Source organism: Vidua macroura, chromosome 23 (assembly GCF_024509145.1).
Source record: "Vidua macroura isolate BioBank_ID:100142 chromosome 23, ASM2450914v1, whole genome shotgun sequence".
Classification (NCBI taxonomy): Eukaryota; Metazoa; Chordata; class Aves; order Passeriformes; family Viduidae; genus Vidua; species Vidua macroura.
Window position 1 is genome coordinate 1,160,947 of NC_071593.1, and position 25,950 is coordinate 1,186,896.

General features: G+C 51.1%; 1 protein-coding gene and 1 long non-coding RNA gene across 5 annotated transcripts in view; one reads left to right on the forward strand and one right to left on the reverse strand.

Annotated features, from left to right (window-relative positions):
- The window catches only part of EPHB2 (EPH receptor B2), a 127,592-nt gene extending 102,063 nt beyond the window's left edge, over positions 1-25,529 (forward strand). Inside the window, exons 6-16 of one of the 2 annotated variants that reach the window (XM_053997610.1) lie at positions 780-904; positions 7,870-8,032; positions 8,606-8,714; positions 8,862-8,929; positions 11,049-11,171; positions 11,546-11,793; positions 12,411-12,626; positions 15,903-16,052; positions 20,043-20,236; positions 21,061-21,216; positions 24,246-25,529. In XM_053997610.1, coding sequence (XP_053853585.1) covers positions 780-904; positions 7,870-8,032; positions 8,606-8,714; positions 8,862-8,929; positions 11,049-11,171; positions 11,546-11,793; positions 12,411-12,626; positions 15,903-16,052; positions 20,043-20,236; positions 21,061-21,216; positions 24,246-24,354 — 1,661 coding nt within the window. In that variant the 3' untranslated portion in view covers positions 24,355-25,529. The remainder of the gene's footprint in view (positions 1-779; positions 905-7,869; positions 8,033-8,605; positions 8,715-8,861; positions 8,930-11,048; positions 11,172-11,545; positions 11,794-12,410; positions 12,627-15,902; positions 16,053-20,042; positions 20,237-21,060; positions 21,217-24,245) is intronic. The other variant, XM_053997611.1, reaches the window with a different exon arrangement.
- On the reverse strand, positions 12,283-17,984 carry LOC128818354 (uncharacterized). 3 transcript variants are annotated; one of them, XR_008440462.1, is made up of 4 exons: positions 17,508-17,984; positions 14,406-14,737; positions 12,934-13,033; positions 12,283-12,482 (listed from the first exon to the last, which is right to left on the reverse strand). It is a non-coding gene; the product is annotated as an uncharacterized LOC128818354 (long non-coding RNA). The 3 variants fall into 3 exon arrangements; XR_008440460.1 differs by lacking the exon at positions 12,283-12,482 and adding an exon at positions 12,639-12,791; XR_008440461.1 differs by lacking the exons at positions 12,283-12,482; positions 14,406-14,737 and adding an exon at positions 12,639-12,791.
- Positions 25,530-25,950: the final 421 nt, after the last annotated feature.

Below are 25,950 nucleotides of genomic sequence, written 5' to 3' on the forward strand. Positions count from 1 at the left end.
CCACTCCCCAGCACGCCGGGCCAGAGCCGGTCAGAGTTTCCCAGGGAGGCGGCAGCTCCACGCTCTGGTGCCTGCCCCGTGGGCTCGTCAGCACAGCTCCCCGGGCAGCCTCCCCAGGGCGCGGCACGGCCGAGGGTCCGGCCGTGGCTGCAGCAGCTGGGCACCACTGTCCTGAGGCAGCTGCACACCCCCTGTCCCGCGGCGGCTGCCCGCTGTCTGCGGGCCGCCAGGGCCCTTTGTGCTCGCTGCGATGAGCGGGGGCCGCCGGGCGGGCGGCTCTCCATTGTCAGCGTGTCAGGTCAGCTTTATGTTGCCTGCTCAGGCTGCTGGATGCGCCTCCTGTGATTGGCATGTGCAGCTTGCAGCCCCAGCCTGCCTGAGCCTTGGGAAGCTGCTCTATGCAAATGAAAAAACAAAAACCGCCTATTTCCCCATGGCAGGCAGGGAGGAGTGCATGGTATGGGGCTGTTGGGGCTTTTTCCGGTGGAGCAATGCCGTGCCTGCTCCAACCGTGGGCTCCTTTTGCCATTTGCCTGCTTGAAACGTTGTCCTACATGTTTTCTAACTACCAATTCAGCAGAACCATTTTTTTCTCCCCTCACTGCTCTCTACAAACAGCAAAATCCAGGATCTCCTGACCTCTGGACAGCTCTCCCAGTGTAGGAAGTGAATTCCAGAGCTCCAAACAGCAATAACCCTCCTGCCCACCTCCTGCCGGGGTGAGGGTCCTACCTGTGCAGATGTCTGACTGTCTTGTCCTCCCCCTCTCTCTCTTCCAGCGCCTTCTGCCGTGTCCATCATGCACCAGGTGAGCCGCACCGTGGACAGCATCACCCTCTCCTGGTCCCAGCCCGACCAGCCCAATGGAGTCATCCTGGACTATGAGCTGCAGTATTATGAGAAGGTACTGAGGGACCTTCACGGGGTTCACCCACAGCTTTTGGGGAGAGGAGGGGGTGCAGAGCTTCTCTTAAGGGCGGAGAGTGATTGTTCAGTAGGAAACTTCTCTTGCTGCATTTGGCCATGTGGGTGACAGTGACCATCAGTCCGGTGAAGGTTCCTGTGGCCCAAGTGTAGAAAATCCACTGGTCATTGAGGAGCTTCTCCTGTCACCTCCACAGAACTGGTGGCAAGTGGACCCATTGCAGGGAGAGCAGGGTAGCCAAAGTCCAGGGTCTATTTTTAACTTTTCATTTACTGGGGCATCAATAGGAAATGGGAATGACAGGGAACATCCAGTCCCAGGCTGGAACACACTCAGTGGGTGTCCAGTCCTGGAGATTTTCTGGAGTGCTGTCCACAGGCGCATTTACACCAAAAGTGAGTTTGGCATCTCTTCAGCATCCTGAGCCCAGATGCTGTACAGGGAGAAGGTGTCCCATGCTCCCGTGGAAGGTCCACGCTGCACTATGGAGTCAGTGTGAAGGGGTCCTGCAGCTCTGGCTCTCTCATCCCTGAGGAACCTGCTCCTTCCATAACCTCCCTGTCCAGGCAGACAGAGGGATTTCAGTCTGGACTGTGCCAGGGTGTCCATCCCACCAGTGGCTGCTCAGAGACCTGAGGACCATGTGGAGGTTGGTCCCAGGACCTATCAGGCCCTGCCAGGCTGAACTTCATCTGTGCAGCCCAGGGGAGATGGAGAGCAGGAGGCTTCTCCTTCCAGGAATCTGCCCCCTTGCACAAGAGCTTATAAACTATACATTATAAATTGCAAACTAACTAATTAAAAAGCTTTATGATTAAATGGAACTGAAAATATTTTTCCCAGCAGTTGCCGGAAGAAATGATTAATCCCCCCCACTGCCTGCCTGTGACCTATTTTCTCATCACCAAGAGCCAGAGGGAGAATGGGGAGGAGGGGGGGCTCCTTTGTAAGCTGTTAAATAGGTCCTGACCTATATTGCATAAATCACAGCCATTTATTTTGACCCTTGGAAATTATCCCAGAATACGTGGCAAGATGGATGAGTAGATAACAAGACAGATCTGGGAAGCAAGAAGGGTCCTTTCCCTGGGGACCCTCAGTGTAGAGGCAGAAGATCTCAGGGAGTACATTCTCTTCCTCTTACTTTATCTTAGTCTCTCACCCTCTTTATTTCTTCCCTCTCCTCTGTTTTCTGAGGGAGGCTGTAAATAACGGGAATTTTTGTGTAAAAAATGGTGCTGCTGGTGGTGGCCAGTCTTTGCAGGCAGCCACATCTGCCTGTCCCATTGTCAGAGCTGAGGCACAGCATGTCCCTGATGATGGGGACAAGTGGCCCCGCTCTCAGGCAGGGCTGTTCATGGAGCCCTAAGCCTGGCACAGAGGGCAGAGCTGGGCTGAAGTTCTCCCTGTCCTGGTATTTCAGAGAACCATGGAAGCATCCCAGAATGATTTTGGTTGGAAGGGACCTTAAAGCTCATCCAGTCCCATCCCCTGCCATGGGCAGGGACACCTTCCACTATCCCAAGCTGCTCCAAGCCCCATCCAACCTGACCTTGGGCACTTCCAGGGATCCAGGGGCAGCCACAGCTTCTCTGGGCACCTGTGCCAGGGCTTTGGCCCTGCTATGCCCTCCTCCTGCTTCCCATCAATCCTGCAGTTGGATGTGGTATGTGACACATCCCAGGTGTGTTCTCACTCCACTGCCAGTCTGTGCAGAGGTGATTTCCTTCCAAATATTTCATTACAAACTGTCCCACATGCTTCTGAATGCTCAGAAAAGATCTCTGGAGCTGGTTGTTTCTGGTGGAAATTTTTTTCCCCAGTAGAAAATTATATTTTATTTTCGTGAAAACAGCTCAAATGAAGAATAGCACCATACACATTGTGTATAAAAAGCACCTTGGCTCTTCATTTTTAATAGATTTTCTTCTATATAAAGACATTAAATAAAAAAAATAGAAGAATTTATTTTAGCATTGACAGAAAAGCACTGTTCACAATACCTGAAACAAAGGTGTATTTTTGTTTCCCTTTCACAGATTATTTATGACACTTCTATTCTTAGAAGCCATTAAAAATGCCTGTACAAAGGCAACATTATGAGTTTCTTTCACGTGGAGTTGGAGCAAATCTGCGCAGATTGTTGCACAAACAATGCCTGACGTGGCTGCTCCCTGTAGCCCTCGCCTTAATAGTTTTTTTTTTCACTTCCAAGAGGCACCTGCCACTGTTTGTCTTACTTAAAAAGTCTGCACTGTCTTCATTTAGAAAGGGCGTAGCAGTTTTTATCCAAAGTTGCCAAACTCATCCCAGAGTGTGGGAACTGGAGACCCACTGCAGTGTCAGGCACAGCAAAGAGTAATTAGCCCTCCTCATGATGCAAGATGATTGGGTTTGATGGTGCTCAAAGTCACCCATTTTGTAATTGTTTGAAGACATTCAGCCCAATTTGGTCACCCGTGCAAAATTTTAGGAGGCAAAGGAGCCCTTTGATGTCTCCAACCAGAGCTGGAGTAGGGCCATGGGCTGGCTGGGGGGTGAAGGGCAGGGGAGAGGACCTGTGAAGGTGGATATGGAAGTGGAGGTAGAAGTAGAGCTCTCGTGGTGCCCAGGAGCTTCTGGCCAGAGCCCAGCACCCCAGGACAGGGTGTCCCCAGGGCTTGGACCAAGGATGCTGGAGGTGCTGGTCCCAGGCTCACTCGAGACATCCCTGCCCATGTCAGAGGTTTGGAACAAGTTGGTCTTTAAGGTCCCTTCCAACCCAAACCATCCTGGGGTTCCGTGAATCTCTGACATTTTGGAGTCTGTCCTGCAGTGCTGAACACCAGAATCCCCGGGCCTGGAGCCAAAGCTGCTGCCTGGTGTTTCTCATCTGTTGTGAGGTGGGGCTGCCCCTTCACCCAGAGCTGCCCAAATCCTTGGAGGGGTCTCTGTCCCAAGAAAACCGGGAGTTCAAGGACATGGAGAGCAAACCCTGCCAGGGTGCCCTGGGATACCCTACTTGCAGTCCCAGTCCCTGCCCAGGGCCACACTGGGAGTGGACACTGTCCAGGACTCAGTGGGTTTTGGAGAGGTATTCAAACACTCAGAGAATAATTAAAATTGGAAAAGCCCTCCAAGATCAGTCAGTCCAACCTTCACCCAGCACTTGATGCACACCAAGCCACATTGCCAAGTGCAGCATCTCATTTCTTGAGCACTTCCAGGGATGGGGGCTCCACCACTGCCCTGGGCAGCCTGTGCCAATGCCTGAAAACCCTTTTAATGAAGAAATGTTTCCTTATACCTAGCTTGTACTTCCCTTGGCACAACTTGAGGCCATTTCTCCTTGTCCCATTTGATGGGATGCCTGGCTGGGGGCACAAATCTTCTTGGGCTGTCCCCATAGTGGTGGATCCCTGTGAGAGTCCAGGTGCTGTGGATGCCACAGAGGCAGCTCCAGTGTGGCTGGCAGGACCCTGCTTCCACACACGGGCATCCTGAAATGCAGCTGTGTGATGGTTTGGCTCTTGGCCCTGGTTGTGGCTGTGTCCTGCTGGTTTTGCCCCCAGGGCCATGGCAGATGTCACTGTGCAGGCTCATGGGAACTCTGCCAAATTCAGTCAGTTGATTTCTTTTTCTTGGCTTTTTCACTTTCAATATTTTTTTAAAATGCGACTTTTTAGAAGCAATTTTTGTAAATCCTTTGGGTGTTTCACAGCCTACCCATGTTTCAAGAGACTCTTTCTTTGTTGATCAGACTTTGGTTTCAGCTTCAGTTTGACTCGTGGGAGGGGGAACCAGATGAAGACTCCAAACCAGTGTGTTATTTTGAATTAGGATTTCCAAATTCAAAACAAAATCAGCAGGAAAAAAAAAACCTTCAAACACCACAAACCTCTGCTTGGATTTGGGCTTTAAACCACCGGGGATGCACTTGGCCTGCTGGAGGAGTCCAGAGAGGTGAAAGGGGAGAAGTGTTTGAGGTGAATGTGCAGGTTCTGGAGAGGTGATGCCAAGGAGAAAGAACAGGTTTGATAAGGGAGGGTGGAGAGGTGTAATATGGTTTTTCCTTGTGGTCTGGGTTTAGAGGGGAGTACATCACAAGCACACCTTCCTCAGCCAGGCAGACGTCCATTTCCCAGGCTATCAACCACCTTGGCCATTATGTTCCATTTAAAGTCCTCCAGGAGCAGGGATGGGGTTCTCCAAAAGAGTTGGACAAATGATTTTAAAACAACTGAGTTGTTAGTGCCCTCCGAGGGGCTGGGAGGATTCATCCAAGCCCTTGAGCTCTAAAACTGTAAACATTTCCTGACCTATTTCTCTCCTTGCCTGCCTGGGAAAGGTCCAAGGGAGTGCTGAGGCCTGATCAGACCAACGAGGCCATGAGTTCTCTGTGTGCTCATCTTTCCTTGGTCTGTGTGTATCTGTAATTGAGCTTTTCACTGTCATCAGTCTAATTACCAGAGACCCCAGTGACAATCAGGAACCTTCAGCATCAAGTCCAGATGCATAAAACAGATACTGTAGTTTTTAGAAGGGAAAAGTGTTCCTGAATAGTGTTAACAGTGGAGGTCTCCCAGGTGTTTCACAGAATCATAGGATGGTTAGGCTGGAAGTGATCTCAAAGCCCATCTCATTCCACCCCCTGCCATGGGCAGGGACACCTTCCATAGCCCAGGGTGCTCCAAGTCCCATCCAGCCCAGCTTTGGACACTGCCAGGGATCCAGGGGCAGCCACAGCTGCTCTGGGCACCCTGTGGCAGGGCCTCATCACAGAGAGAAATTTCTCCCCAATATCTCATCTAAGCCTGCTCTCTTTCAGTCCAAAGCCATTCCCCCTTGTCCGATTCCTCCACGCCCCACATATAGCTCAGAGCTCCCCTGTACTCCCTGCAGAGGGATTTGCCATCAGCATCTCCATCCCTTGGGTTTGGCCATGCACTTGAAGAAACACATTCCTGCCAGGTCCCTCTCTTACCACCATCCACACCAGAGCACTGCTCAACCAACACCTTGAGACATGAAATTAACTCTATTCAAGGCCAGGTTGGATGGTGTGGGGAGGCCCTGGCACAGGTTGCCCAGAGATGCTGTGGCTGCCTCATCCCTGGAAGCGTCCAAGGCCAGGTTGGATGCTTGGTCTAGTGGAAAGTGTCCCTGCCTATGGCAGGGAGTGGAACTGGATGAGCTTTAAGGTCCCCTTCCAACTGAAACTGTTCCATGATTCTATAACCACAAGATCCCTGACAGGAAGGTGCAGCCAGGTGGGTGTCAGTGTCCTCTTCCAGGGAAAAAGCAAAAGGACAAGAGGACATAGTCTCAAGCTGTGCCAGGGGAGGTTCAGGTTGGACAGCAGGAAGAATTTCTTCATGGAAAGGGTGCTCAGACATTAAAGGGGCTGCCCAAGGAGGTAGTGGAATCCCCACCCCAGAGGTGTTCAGGAAATTACTGGACGTGGCACTCGGTGCTCTGAGCTGGTGACAAGGATCAGTCAAAGGTTGGACTTGATGACTTTGAAGGAATTTTCTGACCTTAATGATTCTGTGGGATCTTCCTTCTGCCTGATTGCCCCTTCATTGCCCTCTGTCCATCAGCACTCTACTGCAGAAGTTGGTGAGGAGGTGCTTTCTCTTTTCTGGGAGTTTCACGCTGACCTCTTGTTCCCATGGGAAAAGCAGAAATGTCTCCATGCCTCCATCTCCATCTCTGTGTCATTTCAGAGCTGGGACAGAGGTCAGTCCCTTGGTCACACCCTCAGTCACACTTAAGGAGTTCCCCAAACCTCATGTCTCACTTTCTGCCAGTCCCTGCCAAAGTCTCACGAGGTGACCCCTCCTCCCTGAGGGTGCAGGGGGAGTCCTGTGCAGGGACTTGAAGTCAGCAGATCTCAAGGACTCACTGGGAACTTGCCAGCTTAGATTTTGAGCTGCTGCTCCTCTGTTCCATCTGGTAATCTGCCTGGGCAGGCTGACCTGCCAGACCCGAGGTGCAGCCAGGTGGATGAGCACCTTCAGTGTCACTACAGCCACTGAATTCCAAAATCTATGCCTGCACCTCCTTTTCTCGGGTGCTTGCTCACAGCTGGGCTTTCCTAGGAGCTCTCTGTTTTCCAGAAGCATTGTGCTGTTGGCATTGCTGTTTTGCTCTGACTTTGGGGACCTCATGGCAGCCAGGCTCCCGGCCACCTTTCTCTGGCCACATTCAGGACCCTCTGTCATCCTCCTCTGTTGACTCCATGTCCCTGGGAGACAGGGACTACCTGTTCTCTTGTACAAGGAAATTCTGCCCACCCACCAGTGCTTCTGGATGAAGGGCACAATTCCTAAGGGCAGTGATGGAACCATCACCTACACCACTGTGTGACTGCTCCAGTCCTCAGCTGCAAAACTGCAGACAAGGGGCAGAACAAAAGTTTGGAAATAGTCTCATTATCACTTTGAAATATGCTCTTGGGGTGCCCAGCCTTGGAAACTTGGCCGTGGCCCCTGGAGAAGCAGGCTCTGGGCAGTGGGGTGGAAGCAGAACTTCTCCTGAGGTCCAAAACCCAGTGTTCAGGTGGGCTTTACCTCCTGGCAAAGGGAGATGGGAGCCGGGGAAGGGTGGATGGACTGTGCTGAGGCTGGATAAAGCACAGCAGGAGGGGGTGGGGGAGGAGGAAAGTGCTAAGAGAAAGGCACAGAAGGAAGAAGTTCCCATCTCCATTGACCTCAAGGCTTAGAGAAGCAGCGTGAGTTTTGTAGCTACTGCCTTGTTTAGAGCCTTTCCTGAGAGGTGGTGAATAGCCCAGGAATATCTATACTCACATCCCTGAGTCTGTGTCTCCCTGCCAGAAGGAAAGACGTCTTTGTTCAGACCTTGGTGGTCTCTCCACCCTGATCTCCTGCCCTTCCTTCTTCCAGAAGCACAACTCCTGATTCTGGACTGATTTTTCTGATGACGGGTTTGTGTTTTCTTGGCAGGATCTGAGCGAGTTGAACTCAACCACAGTGAAGAGCCCCACCAACACTGTGGCAGTGCAGAACCTCAAGGCTGGCACCATCTACGTGTTCCAGGTGCGGGCACGCACCGTGGCCGGCTACGGCCGCTACAGTGGGAAGATGTATTTCCAGACCATGACTGAAGGTGAGTCTGCAGCTGCTCTGTAAAGGTGACTCAGGGTCTGGAGAGATGTGGAGATAGACAGGCAGCTGGCTCCTTGCTGCCAGTCCCTTCCAGGGTGTGTTGACAAATCATATTCAAGACCCGGAGAGAGGCTGGGTGCTTGTTCCATGCAGGGAAGGCCCCGGTTTCTGCCCAGCTTTTCCATTGTGGGGATGTGTCTGTTCAGCTGGATGGAGAGGAAGCAAAATTGATGTTTTCTACCTGCACAACGGCTGATGACAAACACAGAGTCATGTTTTATTTTTCTAAATTTGTGCTGCTAAATAAAACAGACCAAGCCAGTTTTCTGGCCCTGGGGCCAAGGAGAAGGCACAGCACGCATCCACAGGACTAAACCTTCCTCTCAAAAGGAATAGCTCCATCCAACCTTCCTTCTGGGACACATCCCCCAACCAGTCCTGACTGTCCTGGACCGATGCCATGCCAGGAATCTAACATGGCCTGTGCTCAGGGCCGTCCTCTGACTTCGATGACCTTGTGAGGGATGGCGCATCCTGTGCCACGGTAACCTGTTCCCTTTTCTCCGTGTGCCAGCCGAGTACCAGACCAGTGTGCAGGAGAAGCTGCCGCTCATCATCGGCTCCTCGGCGGCAGGGCTGGTGTTCCTCATCGCCGTGGTGGTCATCGGCATCGTGTGCAGCAGGTAGGGCAGGCTGAGACACCCCCAGGGCTGGGCGGGGCACGGGCACTGTGGACAGGGGATGGCATGGAGAGGGGACAGAGGTGTCCCCGCGGCACAGCCCCAGCCCCGAGGGGCCCATGCTGTGCTCAGCTCTCCCTTCCCTTCCAGAAGACGGGGCTTCGAGCGGGCTGACTCGGAGTACACGGACAAGCTGCAGCACTACACCAGTGGCCACAGTACGTACCGGGGGCCCCCCCCGGCCCTGGGGGGCCGCTCGCTGCTCGGTTCGTGCTCCTGTTCACTCGGCACTTGCGGGGAGGGCTCTGGGCAGGGTGTGCATGTGTGTGTGTGGGCAGGGCAGCTCTGGATCCCCCCAGCCCCTGATCCCTGCCCTGCTCTCAGCCCTTGCACGCTGTCAGGTGCCTGAGCGCGTCCTCCAGGCCTCTGTGACAACCAACACCCCCTGAAGCATCACTGTCTTCTGTGCTGCAGCATCTGCCACCACACTACGTCTTGCTCCTCCAGCTCCTGAGCTTTGCCCATCTCCTGGGCAGCAGTGAGATTCCTTCCCTGGCCTGTCCCTGTCCTGCAGAGTGCTGTCCCCCTGCAGGAACCCACAGACCTTTGCCAGAGCCCATCCCAGTGCTCCCAGATTCCCAGCAGATATGAGATATATCTATATATAGGTATATAATGCAATACCTAACATGCCTTCTCTTGTAGCCTTCCTCTCCCAACATCCCTGTGCAAGGCACTCCCTCACAGCCAGCATTCCTGCTCAGCCTCACTGCACACCCTGCCTCACCCCAGTGCATCCTTCTTCCCCCATCCCTGGAAGTGTCCAGGGCCAGATTGGACAGGGCTTGGAGCAACCTGGGATAGTGGCAGGTGTCCCTGCCCATGGCAGGGGGTGGAATGAGATGAGGTCATTTAAGATTCCTTTCAACCCAAACCATTCCATGATTCTATGATTAACCCCTGCCTTCATGTCCCTGAAATTCCTTTCTCCCCCCTCACTAGAGACCTGTTGCTCTAATCTTGCTTTATCCCAATCTCAGTTGTGATTTTCTTCATGTTCTACTTGCAGCTTCAGGATTTCTGCCCTTTTAATACCTTATTCCTGTACAAATCCAGGCCTTGCTCAGAGCATGGAAAACACCAGTAGTGTTTCCACTCAGGACTCATTGTTGCTCCTGCTTTTACCTGGGAAACATGTCCCAAAAGGCAGAGCTGCAGCCCTGTGCCCCAGCAGCCTGTGCTGGCTGCCTCACTATCACTTACCAGGAAAAATGACACTTTTCAGGAGACATTATGTAAATGCAGCTCTCAGTTGTTTGTCAGTCTGGGCTGCAAACACACATTCACACGTTCTCCTGGGGCCCGGTGTGGGACGTGACAGCTCCGTGCTGGGATGGGTTCAATCACTGTGCCTGCACCTCTTGGAACAGGCCTGGTTGCACGGGATGCAGCAGAGCTGATACAGCCTGGGTGCCTTTTAGCCCCTTCTTCACCCAACACACCTGGCCAGGGCTCAGTCCCTGCTCAGTCCCCAGCAATGATTGCCATGCAGACACTGCAGCAAATTGCTAAGGCCCAGGGAGCCTGTGAGCCCTGCAGAACCCCCTGAATACCAGCAGTATCCTGGAGCTGGGAGTCAGAGTCTGGTGCTGTGTGGGGCTCCTTATTTAGGGAACTGTGAGCTCTGCTCTCCAAATAGGTCATTTTGAAGTGAGCCAGGGGCCAGAAAATGAGTACAGAAAGGGGAAAAGCACAGGTGAGGGCTGTCCCACAGTGCAGGTGGCTGGGATGTGGAAGCAGCAGTCCAGCCTCACCAAGTCTCTTGGCCACTGCCTTTCCCATGACGTGTCACTGTGTCGCCTGCTCGGCCTAGCAAGAGGAACCTGTCTTTTGTGATTTTCCTAGAGTGATTTTTGTGATTTTCCTATGACTACTACTTCTCTTGGGGCTCCCAAGAGGGAACCCAGCCGTGGGCAGGTGTGCCAGACAGGAGGACAGGGCAGGGACAGACTGGACTGTCCCTCCTGCTTGCACAGCTCCTGGAAGGGTCACAGATCCCCTACGGAGGAGTCTGCAGTTTCTAATCCAGGCTCACAATGTAGCTTCCTACTGCCCCAACAATGACCTGTGGGCCAGAGTTCATTAAAATCAGTTTTAACAGTCATGTGAAACATGGCTCTGCATGCTCTTTCTCAAACTGTTTCTCTCTGTCTGCTTCATGCCTTGATTATGCAACTTGCTGAGGTAAAAAGATGGTCACTCAAACAGTTTTCTCTTTTCCTTCATGCCAACCATTCCAGTTGCATCCGTCTCACTCTCTCCCTCCCCTTTACGCAGTGACTCCAGGGATGAAGATTTATATCGATCCTTTCACCTACGAAGATCCCAATGAGGCTGTCAGGGAATTTGCAAAAGAAATCGATATCTCTTGTGTCAAAATCGAGCAGGTGATTGGGGCAGGTAGGTGACCTGGGAACGGCTGGCTGGCCCTCAGCAGCACAGGCTCCTTCATGGTGCCAGGATTTGGGAGGATTTAACCTGATGCCACTAGGACTGATGCCACTAAGATCTTACTTTAGCCCCAGGCTGGACTAGAAGGAGCAGGGGAGTCCAGTGTGGGAGAAGCAAGACCATCAGTTCCCATGTGCATGTAATTCCAAGTGCAGTGCTCCTCACGGATGAGTGCAGCTGGAGGCTTGGAGAGGGAGGGAACACGGATCAGGAGGTGGGTGCTCAGCTCAGGGACAGGCAGGGCGGGCACAGCTGGGGCCAGGGGTCCCTTGCGGGGCACAGCAGAGGTGGGGAGGCTCAAAGGCCCAATCTTGTGTTTACAGGGGAGTTTGGTGAGGTGTGCAGTGGGCATCTCAAGCTTCCAGGCAAAAGAGAGATCTTTGTGGCCATCAAGACCCTCAAGTCTGGCTACACGGAGAAGCAGAGGCGAGATTTCCTGAGCGAGGCCAGCATCATGGGGCAGTTCGACCACCCCAATGTCATCCACCTGGAGGGTGTGGTCACCAAGAGCTCTCCAGTTATGATCATCACCGAGTTCATGGAGAATGGCTCACTGGACTCCTTCCTGCGGGTATGAGATCTGGGAGTACAGCTTTAGAGGCTGTGCTAGCACAGAGGGGATTTGGGGGGAAGGTTCCCTTTCCAGTGGCCTTCCCTGCCTGGCGTTCCGTGTCACTGGGGCAGCTGCTGGACAGTCCAGAAGTCTGTGTTTTGGGAACAGAGCTGGGGGTGACAGCACCAGGGCTGTCATTTCTATTGTGTCTGTCCACTCATCCTAGCAAGAGACTGCCTGCCTCTCACAGGTGCACATCCAGACTGAGCCGTGGATACCCATGGAGGGACAGTCTGACAGCTTTAACCCAGCAGGACCCCACATCCAGCTGCTCTGTCTAAATATTTCTAACTCTGGGTTTGAAGTGGGTAATTGACTCTGTGAAGGGAAGTAACCTGGTCAATAGGAATAGATTGTCCCTTCTGAGCTCTCCTGTGCAGGGTGGGTGCATTTTGGGGTGACAGCAGCTGCCATAGTCGTGCCCTTGGGATGTGTGAGGTGACTCCCCACCCTCCCTGGGAGGGAATGTACTCACGGCATATCCTGCCATGGGTGTGCAAAGAGGCTCCTGGCTTTTGCCTGGCCACAAGGGGCTGTGAACGTGCTCCTGTCACCTGTGTCCATGTGTCCTTCAGCAAAACGATGGGCAGTTCACGGTGATCCAGCTGGTGGGGATGCTGCGGGGCATCGCCGCGGGCATGAAGTACCTGGCGGACATGAACTACGTGCACCGGGACCTGGCCGCCCGCAACATCCTGGTCAACAGCAACCTGGTGTGCAAGGTGTCCGACTTCGGCCTCTCCCGCTTCCTGGAGGACGACACCTCCGACCCCACCTACACCAGTGCTCTGGTAATGCTGCTCTTCCGCCAGGGAGGGGCAGGGGGTGAGGGAAGGAGTAGGACAGGGCAGGAGGGACCTCCCCCTTGACAGCAGGGAGCACTTTTTCAGGGTGTCAGCAGTGAAAAGGTCCCAGAGGTCCTGTCATTCCTGTGGATAGTTGAGCCTTCCTCATGTCTGCAAACACACACAAGTCCCTGAAAAGCCCTTGGTTGGGATCATGCTCTGCACCCTCCCCGTATGATTCACCTGGGATCCTTTGAGATGTGACGCTGCCCTGACAGATTTGTTGCCAGGGCAGCAAGTCTGGGTTTCTTACCATCACAGTCCAGTCATGCTGCCCTGCTGTGAGCTTGCTGGCCCCAAGTTGGGCAACTCCCTGGGGCTCCCCTGGCAGGGAAGACCCTCCTGGAGCAGTTCTGTGTCAGGAACGAGAGATGCATTGGACTTTTTCGGTCTTCAGCCTCTGTTGTTATCTTATCAAAACTTCAGCACACTGTCTGCACGCAGACCTTGCATGCATGAAAACAGCACAAAAATGGCTAACGAACTCATGCTGCAAGGTCTTTTTAAGTCTAATCAAAAACTAAGCTACCCAATTAAGAAGTGATACCTAGATTATTTCCCTTTCTAACCCAATAACTGACCCCTAAAAACCTGCAATGCAGATTTTTCTGCCCAATTACAAGATACCACCCAAACCCAATAAGAAAGAGGAAGAAGAAGAGAGAAGAAAGGAACTCGAGACAACACCCTATACCCTCCATCTTGAACCCATCTATAACATACTAAAAATCCTAAAACCTAATTTTCTCACTCATGTGATATACTACACTACTCTCTACAATCTATTTCACAGTTTTGTGGTTTCTAGTTTACTTTGAGGCTTAGGAGGCCTTCTCCATAAATGAGGGTCAAAGTCCGTGTTTTCCTGGGTGTCAGAGCACCCCAGGGCAGACAGGGGGATATTCCCCTTGCCCTGGGTTCCCACACCCTGCTGTCCTTCCTCATGTCATCTCACTGGCTCAGCCCCAAGAAGGACAGACTGAAGTGTAGGAAGTGTGGGTGGGTGCCAGATACTAGATACTGATCTTCCAGAGAGTATCCAATTTAAACAGAAAAACACTCCTAAAAATGACTTCATGTTCATGTAACAACTTCCCAGGAACACCTTGGTGCCATAGACACAAGTGCCACCTAGAACTTGTGGCTCATCTCAGGCTGCAGAAGGTGCTCCAGGACCAGAGGATTATTTGGTTTTGCTCAATGAGAGCTCAGCCAGGAGTTCTCATTAATACCACACAGAAATGCTCTGCACAGTGCATCAGGATCAATGCCCATGACAGGAATTCTTGGAAATCAGTGTTGATAGAGCTGGGGCATGACCTGCAGGAAATCACCTCTCCTGGGTCTTTTGAAGCTGGTAGTGATGAGATGCCTGGCATAGCTCTTACTAAATTTTATCAGTAGCTAAATACCTAACAAACACCTAAAAATGTGTGGATTTATTCTCATCTGTGTAGCTTCAGACATCAGCTCGTCCATCTCACACAGCCATCAATGTTTCTTACAAACACTAATAACATTTATTTTTCATATGTCCCTTACAACCAATTAAAATTCCCTTTGTTAACTAAATACATGGTGTTTACTGCTGTTCTCTATCCCTGGCTTTATGCCTGTAGCTTTTCTCTCTAATAAAAAATTCATCATCCCTAATTTAATCTCCTTGAACTGTGGCTATTGTAGCAGGGTATTTATTATCCATAATGACAGATTATGTGCACCTACTGTATCAGAAGTATCTTCCTCCGCAAAATGGTTTTTATCATCATTCTCCCAGTGGCCTTGTGTCCGTGGGTGAGCAGAAGCCACAAGCTTTGGCCTGGGAGGTTTGTGCTGAACCTTAGGAAAGTCTTCACAGTGGTGAAGCTTCAGGTCAGACCCCACAGAGATGGGATGTTTCACTGAAGTGAGTTCCCACAAGCATCCTCCAAAGTCTGATTTCTACTTTAGGACTTTTTTTTAGCCATTTTTAAAATCCACTGCTTAACAGGAGTTCTGTCAGGAGCCTGCCTGATGGAGAGGACATCCTCTTTGGTATGGATTGCTTCATCTTCCCCCTTTGTGGAAAACATAATATTTTGTCTGAGGTTTGTGGCTGCGACAAGATTAAGGAACATTATCTTTTTTCATTATTCTGGCAAGTACTGGGGCTGAGTACTACGAAGTCCTGGGAGACCCTTAATAAGACGTGGCAGTTGTTCATTGACAAAATAGAATGTTTTTTAATCTTCTCACAGCCACAAAACACAGACACTTCTGCTTATTTTTTCAGCACAGGGGAAGATTTTCCCTTCAGAAGGTCCCTTGAGTGGATGGCTCAAGTCCAAAGCCCCTGGTAGAAAATCAGGAGGCAGGAAGGGCTTAAGCAGAGCCCTCAATCCCTGTGTCCCCATTTGTGTGTGCCACTCCGTGCTTAACTCCTCAGCTGGAGTTGAGAATCCTGATTTTTCCAGAGCTGGATGACAGAGACCCCAGTGCCCACCCAGTCTTATCCCATTTCGCACCAGTGACTCCCTATCCCATACTGAAGGATCAGAACCTGCTGGATCAGGTGTAGATCCACAGACAGACTGGGACACCAGGACTCAGCTCAGAAATGGTCTGTTGCTGACTTCAAAGAGTAGAAGCTGTAGAAGGCTGAAGAAGAAGATATTCTAATTCCCTTTATTCTGCTCTGGAGGTAGCCAGGTGACAGCAAAAGGATGGAGGGAGATCAGTTTGGGTTTTTTTACTTCCTGGCCATTCACTTTCTACCAAACACCCTCTTAGCACCATGGGCATTTTGCCATGCTGAGGATCACTGGAGCAGGAGGCAGAGGGAAGGAGCTGACTTTGGTTAAGATGGTGACAAGGAGACTGAGGGGACACCTCTAAGTGACCTTCAGGGTAGTAATGAAGAGACAGAGCCAAACTCTTTGCAGTGGCACCAGATGATATAATAAGGGGTCATAGACAAAAAACATGGCTGGGTAGGTTCAAGGTGAGCAACAGGAAAAGCTCCTTGCTGAGGAGGGTGGTGAGACAGGTCACCAAATGGGGAGAATCATCATCATTGGAGGCTTCCAGCGTGGCTGGACAATCCACTTCCACCCTGAGGGATAGACAGTCCCATGTTTCCTTCCATCTGGGATTTTACTGGAATATTACAGGCAAATATTGTGGACACTGCTATTTTTCAGTTGCTCCTGCTCTCTCTGTTACCATCCCATTTTTGTCCTGCAGGGTGGGAAGATCCCAATCCGATGGACGGCACCTGAGGCCATTCAGTACCGAAAGTTCACCTCGGCCAGCGACGTGTGGAGCTATGGAATAGTCATGTGGGAGGTGATGTCCTACGGAGAGCGGCCCTACTGGGACATGACCAACCAGGATGTGAGTTCTTGGGAAACCAGGGCCAGAAACACTGCAGTGGGGAGCATTGCAAGGCTAAAGCATGCCCACAGCCTGTCCCAGCCTGTGGCATGTCCGGAGCCTTCTCTGTTGTGGCAGATGTGACCATGGTCAACACCTTTGGAAGCAGTAATGAGAATAATTTGGGGATTTATTCTGACCCCATGGTGCTGCTGTGGCAGAGATTGGGGATGGCACAGCACCCACTGCACAGGGTTAAGAGGAGCACCCTAGGGGTGTTGGCAGGTGCCAAGAAAGGGAAAGAGCAGGTGGGTGGAAAAGGAGATGTCCCTGAGCTGAGAGCCTCTGGAATAGATCTTCATCTGCTGGGATCACAGACATTCCAGGAAAGTCTGTTACACAGCCACACAATGGCTTGGGTTGGAAGAGACCTTTAAAGATCATTTCCTTCCAACCCCCTGCCATAGTCAAGGACATCTTCTACTACATGGTCATTAAATCTCCCATGGGAAGCTTGGACTGTGGTCTGTAAGAAGCCAAGTAACTTAGATACAGCTAGAAACCAAAACAATGAGGTACTTCAGAACATGCTCAACTTTAAATATTTCATTCCTCTGCTCTAATTCAGGTCAAACAGTTACATGCACTCCTTGCTCCGGGGATGTTTCCTGCAAGGATGGCCCCTGGCTGCAGTCCCTGTTCTCAGCACAGCAATGCTATTTCCATTCTCCTGTTCTCCTTGGTCCTCTTGGTGTGGTACCTGGGGCTGAAAGCCCATCTGGCTGGTGGCAGTGAGCGGCTGGTGCTGTGAAGAGGCTGCACCTGTATGTGTGTGTCAGAAGGCCACTTTTAACTCTGTCTCTCAGAACAGCTGCCCTTCCTCACGTCATGAATACTCAGGATGTAACACCAAGGTCCTGGGTGGACCATGGGGATGCAGAAAGCTCATCCTCACTCTTGCAGTATCTGCCTGGCTTCCAGTGTGTCTCAAAGCAGCCTCTGGGGAGTCCCTTGGATGCCTCCAGAATGCACTTCATCTCCACCATCCTGTAGGACTCCTAAGGCCTTGCCTTCCAGGGAGAGAGCAAGAGCCAAGCTCCCTGTCCCTCCTGTCTCCTCCCTGACTCCTGTCCCTCCTCCTGTGCCTATGGCAGATCAGACCTTTTCCATCTCAGTAGATCTCCATCTGTGCCACATCAGGTTTCTCCAGAGTGGGACTATTTCCTCCCTAATGCCTGGTGAGAAATTTGTTAATATGAATTCCTAAGCCTGGAGCAGGAGGATACCTTAGAACCTTTGGGTATTCACAGCCTTGTCCCAGCCTCTGCCACACCAGGAAAATGTTTCCATCAGTTCTTGGAGTCAGAGGGATGGGACTTAGGGATCTGCCTTTCTCAGCAAGGACAATTCCCTTCCTGCTAAGCCATTGTTGTCACCTCAAGTTTCAAGCATGTCCTGCACCAGATGTTCCTGTACCTTCTCTGTCCCTTGTCCTTCTCCCAGAGCTCTTCCCTCGCTGGTTTCTCCTGCCGCGGCTGCGCTGCTGCAGTGGCACCAGTTGCCGTGCCGGGGATGGCAGAGCTGTGCCTGTGCCTGGCACCTCCTGCTGTGCGTCGCTGTCCCCAGCCCCTGCTGCGCTGCCCGTGCCGCAGGACACGGTGCCCCAGAAGCTGTCACCACTTAAGCACAGCCGGTCCTGCTGTGGAGGAGCGTGGAGGATATTGAGGGCAGATTACCCTCCTGACCCTGGGGTGTGAGCGCCTGGGGCGGCAGCTGGGAGAGGACATGGAGAGAGCTGGGGCTGCCTCCGGGATGGGGCTGATGGCAGCGGGACTCGCTGGGAACAGAGAGGAGTGCTTGGTGCTTGCGTGGTGCTGGGCCTCACCCTGCACCTCCCCTGCCACTGGTCTGGGCAGACCTGAACCCTGGGCAGACCTGAACCCAGGGAGCTGGGCTGGGGCTCAGCACCCCTTGGGAGGTTCCCTGAGCTGCACAAAGCACATCAGCAGCCATGGAATCCTTGAGGCTGAAAAAGGCTCTGAGGTCATTGAGTCCAACCATCAACATGGCACTGACGCATTCACCCTAAACATGTCTCCAAGTGCCACATCCACACACCTTTTGAAGCCTTCCAGGGATGGTGACTCCGCCACTTCCCTGCACAGCCTGTTTCAATGCTTGACAAGCCTTTCCATGAAGAAATTTTTCCTCCAATCTAAACTTCCCCTGGTACAACTTCAGGCCATTTACTCTAATCCTGCCACTTGTTACCTGGGAGAAGAGACCAACACTCCCTGGCTCCACCCTCCTGTCAGTGATTTGTACAGGAGTTACCTCTGGTCAGAACTTTACGGGCCCCACGGGGCCTCCACCATGTCCAGCCAGGGCAGCAGAACTGGGAGAGGACTCCTCCATCTGGCAAATTTTGGCAGCAGCAGTGCCAACCCTGTGTCTCACATCAGCCCGCCCAGCACCTTGGCCACACAGAACAGTGCCTGCAGCACCTCCCAACCCATTCTCTACCTGGAGCCACAGACCATCTCAAGCCCTGCCAGATGCCCATCTCACACTCTGGATTGTTTGGCATGGATCAGCCACCAGCTCTTTCCTGCTTCTCTCCCATTCCCATTCCCAGTATCCTTAATTTTCTCTGTGTGGACATTTTTCAACAATATGTCCACCACCACGAGTATGTCTAGACTTCCCCAGGATGGGGGCACAGCCCTAGGGAATCCCACCAGGAAGAACTCTGTCTTTGGAATTGTGCAAGACATGGCTGGACAAAGCCATGGCAGCCTTGATCCCATGGTGAGAATAGCCAGAGACATTGAGGTTCTTCCTCAGGATCCCTGAGGGAGGTTCTGGCACTCTTCCTTCCCTTGTCCATCATTCCCATGGAGACTTCATCATTTCAAGATCTGCTCCTGATTTCTGCAGTATCCTCAGTTCTGGTTTTTGTCCTTACTTCTGGGTTTTGTTGCCATGCACGAGCCCATCTCTGGTGTTCAAGGCTCCTTCTGCTCATCCTTCAGTGCCTGTGCTGTGCATGGCCAAGGAGGCAGGAGAATCTTGCCTGTACATGCCTCTGCCAGAGGAACAGATGTTCCTGGAAGAAGTGGAGCAGCTTCATCCTCGTTTGTCACCCAGGAGAGGATTGAGGGCTGCAGGTGCAGAGCGGCAGGGAGGTGGAGTTCCCCTTGAAGAAGATCCTCCAGCCCTTTTTCCATTCCAGAAGATCCTAAAGTCCTTGTTCCAGCCCTTGTGGACATTGCAAGACCAGACATTTTCCCGGATTGCGTGGAGCAGTAAGGAGAGACCAAAGACTTTTTAGATGAACCTGGAGTTGCAACATGGCTTTGGCAAGCTGTGCTGCAGCTCTTCTGTGCACACTGCAACCAAGTTCTCCTGGGCCTGGCTCTGTCACTGGAGTCTGAGTGCTCCCCATGGTGTTTTGTACTTGCACAGGCCTGCAGAATGATCCAGCTGTTTCTGCTGACTGAGCACACCCAGGCCATGGCACGACCCTGTCACCTGGACAAGCTGGTTTGTGTCAGGAGCACAAAACACCACCGGGGGATGGAAAACACAGGGACAGGCTCCCTGTCTGTAACTCACCACCCTTCTCTGGATGGGGATGTTTTCCCAGCAAGCTGTTTTGCTGTGTGCAAGGGAAGCATGATCCCTTCTCTCTGACTCCCCTGCCTGCAGCTGCAGGCTCACAGGGCAACAGAGGTGCTCCTTTCCCTAGATCAGGAGACTGATCATGACAATCAGCCACCCAGGCTGAATGGCTGAGCAAAGCTGGTGGCACCTTCCAGGACACCTCACTCCTCACCTGACCTGCTGAGGGCTGGAAGTTACAGTGTGAGGTGGGGATGAGATGGGAAGGCAGCAGTGAGTACAGGCTGCAGGATCAGTCATGTCAGTCACCCTCAGGATCCAAGAAAAGGCATATTAGGAATTAAATAGGTTTTATCACAGCTGTATTGATGCCTCTTTCTCTTCCTGCAGGTGATTAATGCCATCGAGCAGGACTATCGGCTGCCACCACCCATGGACTGCCCAAATGCCCTTCACCAGCTGATGCTTGACTGTTGGCAGAAGGATCGGAACCACAGGCCCAAATTTGGGCAAATTGTCAACACCTTGGATAAAATGATCCGAAATCCGAACAGCCTGAAAGCCATGGCACCTCTCTCCTCTGGGTATGTGTCTCTGTCCTCCTCTTGTCCTTTGGCTCCTCTGAACAGGTCTGGTGTCCTCTGGGTCCTGGTGGCACCATCCCTGCACCACTCAGGAGCTACTTTAGAGCTTGGCCTGTGTTTGATCCCCTATAGGGAGAGCATGAAAAGATCATAAAATCACAATTCGGGGTGGAAGAGACCTTAAAGCCCATCTCATTCCACCCCTGCCATGGGCAGGGTCACCTTCCACTATCCCAGGCTGCTCCAAGCCCTATCCAAGCTGGCCTTGGACACTTCCAGCCTTGGGGCATCCACAGAGCAGGGATATAGATGTCAAGGTCCCTCTCCTTGGGCAGCTCTGGTGAGCACAGGCAGCTCTCGGACAGTGCACTCTGCACACAGAGGAGCACCTCGGTTTCGTGTACGTGGGGATACTGGGCTGGTGGGATTGTTCTGGTATTCCAGTCCCACTGCACTGGAAGCAGATAAAGCCCCATGAGGCAGTGTGGAGTTTCTCTTGGCTGGGTGGGTTGCACCAGCTTGTGGGAAGCGCTGCTCCTATATGAGAATGAGCTTTCTCCCCATGAGAAGCCAGGATTTTAAAGCTGCATCCCAACATCTCTGATGCCTCCTGCCTCTCTGGCATGACCTGATCCAGAAAGGCTTCCCTGTTGCTCTGCACAGTCCTTCCCTTGGCGGAACAGTGATTTCTGGGTGGAATTCCACAATACAGGGCAGTGCCTGCACTGTGAATGATGCTGATCCTGTGCCTGCAGCTGCTGGAGGGTGCAGGAACAGTTGTGCTTGCAGCTCTTGGTCTGTCATGGCCCATTTCTGTGTTTCAGGATGAACCTCCCCCTCCTTGACCGCACAATCCCGGATTACACCAGCTTCAACACTGTGGATGAATGGCTGGATGCCATCAAGATGAGCCAGTACAAGGAGAGCTTCGCCAGTGCTGGTTTCACCACCTTTGATGTAGTATCTCAGATGACTGTAGAGTAAGTGCCCAGGCTTTGAGTCCCAAAGCACAAGAGAAAGCCCCAGCAGTTTTGCAACAATTGTTATTGAATTAGATTTTATTTTCATATTATGTAGTTTTACTTGTATAGAATTGTTGCTTTGTGGAGCCACTTCTATTCAGTTTCCAGACCATATGTCTGTCACTCTCCTCCTATAGAATTCCTCTCCCCACTACCACTTTGTGAAAATGAACACCTCCACCAAGGGTGTCCAAACCCCTACATGGGACAAACTGATTTCAGGCTGGCATTCGACAATTCTCCAGAGCACTTCTGAACTCTGCACTCCTCTTGGTTGGCTGATGTGTTGATGGAGACAAGCATGGTGCAAAGTTTTGCCTAAGAAAGGCAGAACCACAGAGTGGTTACAGTTGAGAGGGACCACTGGAGGTCACCCAGTCCAACCTGCCTGCTCAGCTTCTAGAGCTCCTCACGCAGGATTATGTCTGTAGAAAGAGATTTCACACCCTCTCTGGGAAGTCCGTTCCACCCACACATGTTCTGGTGGATCTGGCACAGATTTCTTCCCATTGCCTCTCATCCTGTTGCTCTGCCACATGGAGCAGAGCTTCAGCCTCTGCCACATCCCCTCACACACCCTGATAAGATCTCCTTGTGGGGGGTGGTTTCAAGTTTGTGCTGCATCCACTAAAAATGTCCTGCATCTACAAAAATCATCCTGCAGTGACAATTGGCAAGTGACAACCCCTGATTCTTAGCAAGTTCTTCAGAGAAATCAGGCAGCTGAAATCCCACTTCTGGTGGGTTTTGAAATCCCTTGGGGCTGGCTGGGACTTTGATGCCTCTGCTGAGAGATTTGTGGCTGTCTGCAGGTATCTGTAGAAACCCTCAGAAAGGGCCAAGCATTAGAGCCACCTGTAAGACAGGCTACAATGTCTCTGAGCCTGGTGGCCAGGGAGGTTTTTTGATTCGTGCTTAAATCCAGATCTTAAATCTAACAGTGAGTCAGAATCCATTCACTCAAACAGCCACTGTGACTTTCTCTGGCTTTTTGTTCTTATTTGCTGCTGGGAAGTTCCCATGGCAGTTCTGACTGTTTTGGGACATCTGTGGTGCAATCCCAAGGCCCTGGGGATGATTTTAGCACAGTACTGGCTGTGTTTATACAACAAAAAGAGAGTCCACGAAATCTGAAGGGTAGGGAAGAACTTTGACCAAAGAGGGTATATCAGACTACAACCCAGCCCTGCCTGAGTTCTGCTATTTGCAATATCTGTCAGCAAGCAGGTTGCAGACAACCCAGCTAATGCTGGCTATTCTTTCACAGACATCCTCAGTGTCCCTTAAATGCCAATTCTCCCAGTCCCTTCCCATGTCCCTCAAGTCCTCTCCAAGAGCCTTCACCACAACTCCAAGGGCATCCTCAGCTCATGTCCCACTAGTTTTGGCAAACTTCCATTCCACATTCCTCACCTGCTTGGCTGGGTGTACAATTGAGAGGACAGTCCAAGTCTTCTTCCTTGGAAAATTGTGGTGTAACAGGACTTGACACCACCCCCTGATGTTCACTGGCCTTTGCAGAAGTTGATAGGAATATCAGTGGAGCTGCTGGCTCATCCGGATTTGGAGAGCCAGCAAAGTGTGAATGTTTCCTGAAATCTGGATTTGGTGACTCAGTTCACCAAACCCACGTGGTCTCAACACTGACCTTCTGGAAAGGGTTCTACTGGTTTGTCTGCAGGCTGGGACACCTTGGGACACCGAATTGTCTTTCAAGAGTCACAGAACCATTTGATTTGGAAGGGACCTTAAAACTCATCTTAAAGCCATGGGCTTTAAGACACTTTCCACTATCCCAGGTTGCTCCAAGCCCCATCCAGCCTGGCCTTGGACACTTCCAGGGAAGGGGCAGCCACGGCTTCTCTGGACATCCTGAGCCAGGGCCTCACCACCCTCTGAGCAAAGAATTCCTTCCCAATATCCAATCAGATATTTAATGTCCAGGGCAGAGGGCTTGGAATCACAGGCTTGTGCAGAGCCATGGTCTTATTCTGGTTTAAAGACACGAGTGAAGAGTTTTTTCCACCCTTTGGAGCTCCTCTTTACCCTTCTTTGCCCAATAACCTCCACTCTAAACATGGCAAAGGTTTTGCCACTCTTGCCCTTAAACATCTGTTCCTAACACTCAAGGATAAAAGGCACCTAAAATTCCTTCAAGTCAGGTTTGGGTCACGTGGCCTCCCATCCTCTGATGGGAAGAAGAAGATCTAAAGATTTCATGACTGAGATTTATTCAACAAGGGGGAGCTGAGAGCAAACTCAGCTGGAGACACAGATAGGACCAATTTAGAGCCACACTCATGCTCTTGGCATGACTTTTATTTCTCTCAGATGTCTAAATCTATAAAAAATAGAAGCTGTCCAAAAATGAGATTGCAATGATTTAACAAAAGGCTGAGTGCAAAAATTGATCACTTCATGGTCTTATCTTTCCTTTTCTCAAAGGAAAAGCATCAAGAACAGCATCATCTGCATATGGGGGTCAGATCTACACTGAGGAGGGGCAGCACATCCCTGTCCTTTGTCTCCAGGGGTAGAAAAAATGGGTTAGTGTGTCACAAAATGAAAGAAAATTCAAAATCCAAAACAGTACATAGGCAAAAAATTTAAGACAAATTGACTCAGAAGCAGAGAGCAGAGCCTGTGGCATTTGGTTTCACACTCTCTGTTGAGGTTCAGGACTCTGAGGGTGCTGCAGGTAGGTTGAAAGTGCAAAGATTGGACAATAAGCAAGAAAAAGTGAAAGAGGAGAGGTGTCACAAGGTTTGAATCTGTTTGTGGCATTCATGAAAGAAATCTGTGGATACTTCAGCTCTCTAAATACTGTTCTCATGGACTCATAGAATTGGGAATCATAGAATCACAGAATCGCAGGATGGTTTGGGTTGAAAGGGACCTTAAAGATAATTTTAAATACCATCTATGATCTTTTTCTGCTGTGAGAAAATACCTCCTGATATTTGTGTTTGTTTCCTTTCCTCCCAAAGGGACATTCTGCGAGTCGGGGTCACTTTAGCAGGACACCAGAAGAAAATTCTGAACAGTATCCAGGTGATGAGAGCACAGATGAACCAAATCCAGTCTGTGGAGGTTTGATATCTGCCTGTCCTCCTGCTCCTCCTCCTCGAGGCCCTGCTCCCCTTTGCCCCTGTATGTCCAAGCTCCAGTTCCTGAGTGTTCTGCATGGACCAGAGACAGGCAGCTGCTCTGAGGATCACGGCAGCAGGAGGGAACACCCTGTCCTCAACAATGAGAAGTCGCCAAGAGCTTCTAGAATTTAAGCAATGGAAAAAGGGAACAAAAAAAAGGACAACTATTTTGAAAAAAAAAACAAAAAACAAACAAACTACAAAATATTTTTAAATAATAGTAAAGCAATTGCATTCTTGAAAAGGGCTCCAAGACCAATGGGAGTCTCCAAAGGAAGAGAAAAGAGCAGCTTCATGTTTCCTCTTGCACAAGGCTGCTGCAGCTGGACCCAGGCACCTCTGGAGCAGTGGGACTTCTCCAGGAAGAGGAATGCAAGGAAAGGCCACGAGAAGCACATCTCTTCCTCCCATGGGCTCTGGGAACGCCATGAGCCAGGCCCTTCCCCAGAGCCCCTGTGAGCAGATCCAACGGGGAGAGCTGAAGCTCTTTGGTGCTGTGAAACCAAGTGCATCTCAGAAACTGATGGACTCCTTCAAAAGCTGAAGACTTTTTTTAAAAAAAAAAAAAAAAACAAAAACACAACAAATAAACTAAGGCTAGAGGAAGCTGTTTCCGACAAATGAGAAGGAATCTGTAATGCCTGGGGGGGGTGGGGATGGGGAAAACCAATCCTTTTTACATCTCTTATTTTCTCTTGTCATGGAACAGTTTTGTGAGTGACAGTTTCCTAAGGGTCCGTCCATCCACCCTGCAATGGCATCATGTCTCATACATATCATTGCTCAAGACTTTTAGTGATGTCCTTTCTAGATGCCAATGATCTTTTCCCAGAAGACTTCCCAAGTACAGTATGTAGTAGTTTTTGATTACAAATGCTGACGTGTACCTTTATTTTTTGGTTGTCATTGTTGGGAGATTTGTCCTTTTACATTGTTTTGTTAACACCAGTTGGTGAGTTTGGGGTTGGAAATTTTCGGTTGGTTGGGGGTTTGGTTTTTTTAATGAAAAAGAAATGACATCTCCAAGCATCATATCATCCAAGAACTTAAATCCCTTCTCTGTGGAAGGAAAATTTGCAGCTTATTGACCATATTCCAGGAGAAAAAGGTTTTTTATATGCACATTTCCTCCCATTTGCTTATTTGTTCTTTCCAATTGGTCATGGCACAGATGTTTGTGGCTGTTGGGCTTCCAGGTGTTTGCCAAAGTAAAATGGCCACCAGCTCAACTCGGGAGTGAGCAGCATCACAGGGGGGTTGGGAGGGAAATGTGGGAGGGTGGATGGGTTTTGTGAGGGAATGATGACTCCACAGCTGGCTTCAGAGCCCTTTGGAAGTGTCTGGCTGCTGAGGAAGGTGTTGGATTGGTGCATGGGAAAGGCAGGGCAAGCCCAGTCCTCTCAGAGGAGCTTGTGGCACAGCATTTTAGAGTGGGGATTGTGTTATCTCCAGGTGGGGATGGGTCCCTGCAGGTGCCAGGCTGTGCAGATGGGCTCTGTGCCTTGGGGACCCTGTCTCTTCATTGGGTGATGCAGCTTCAGGC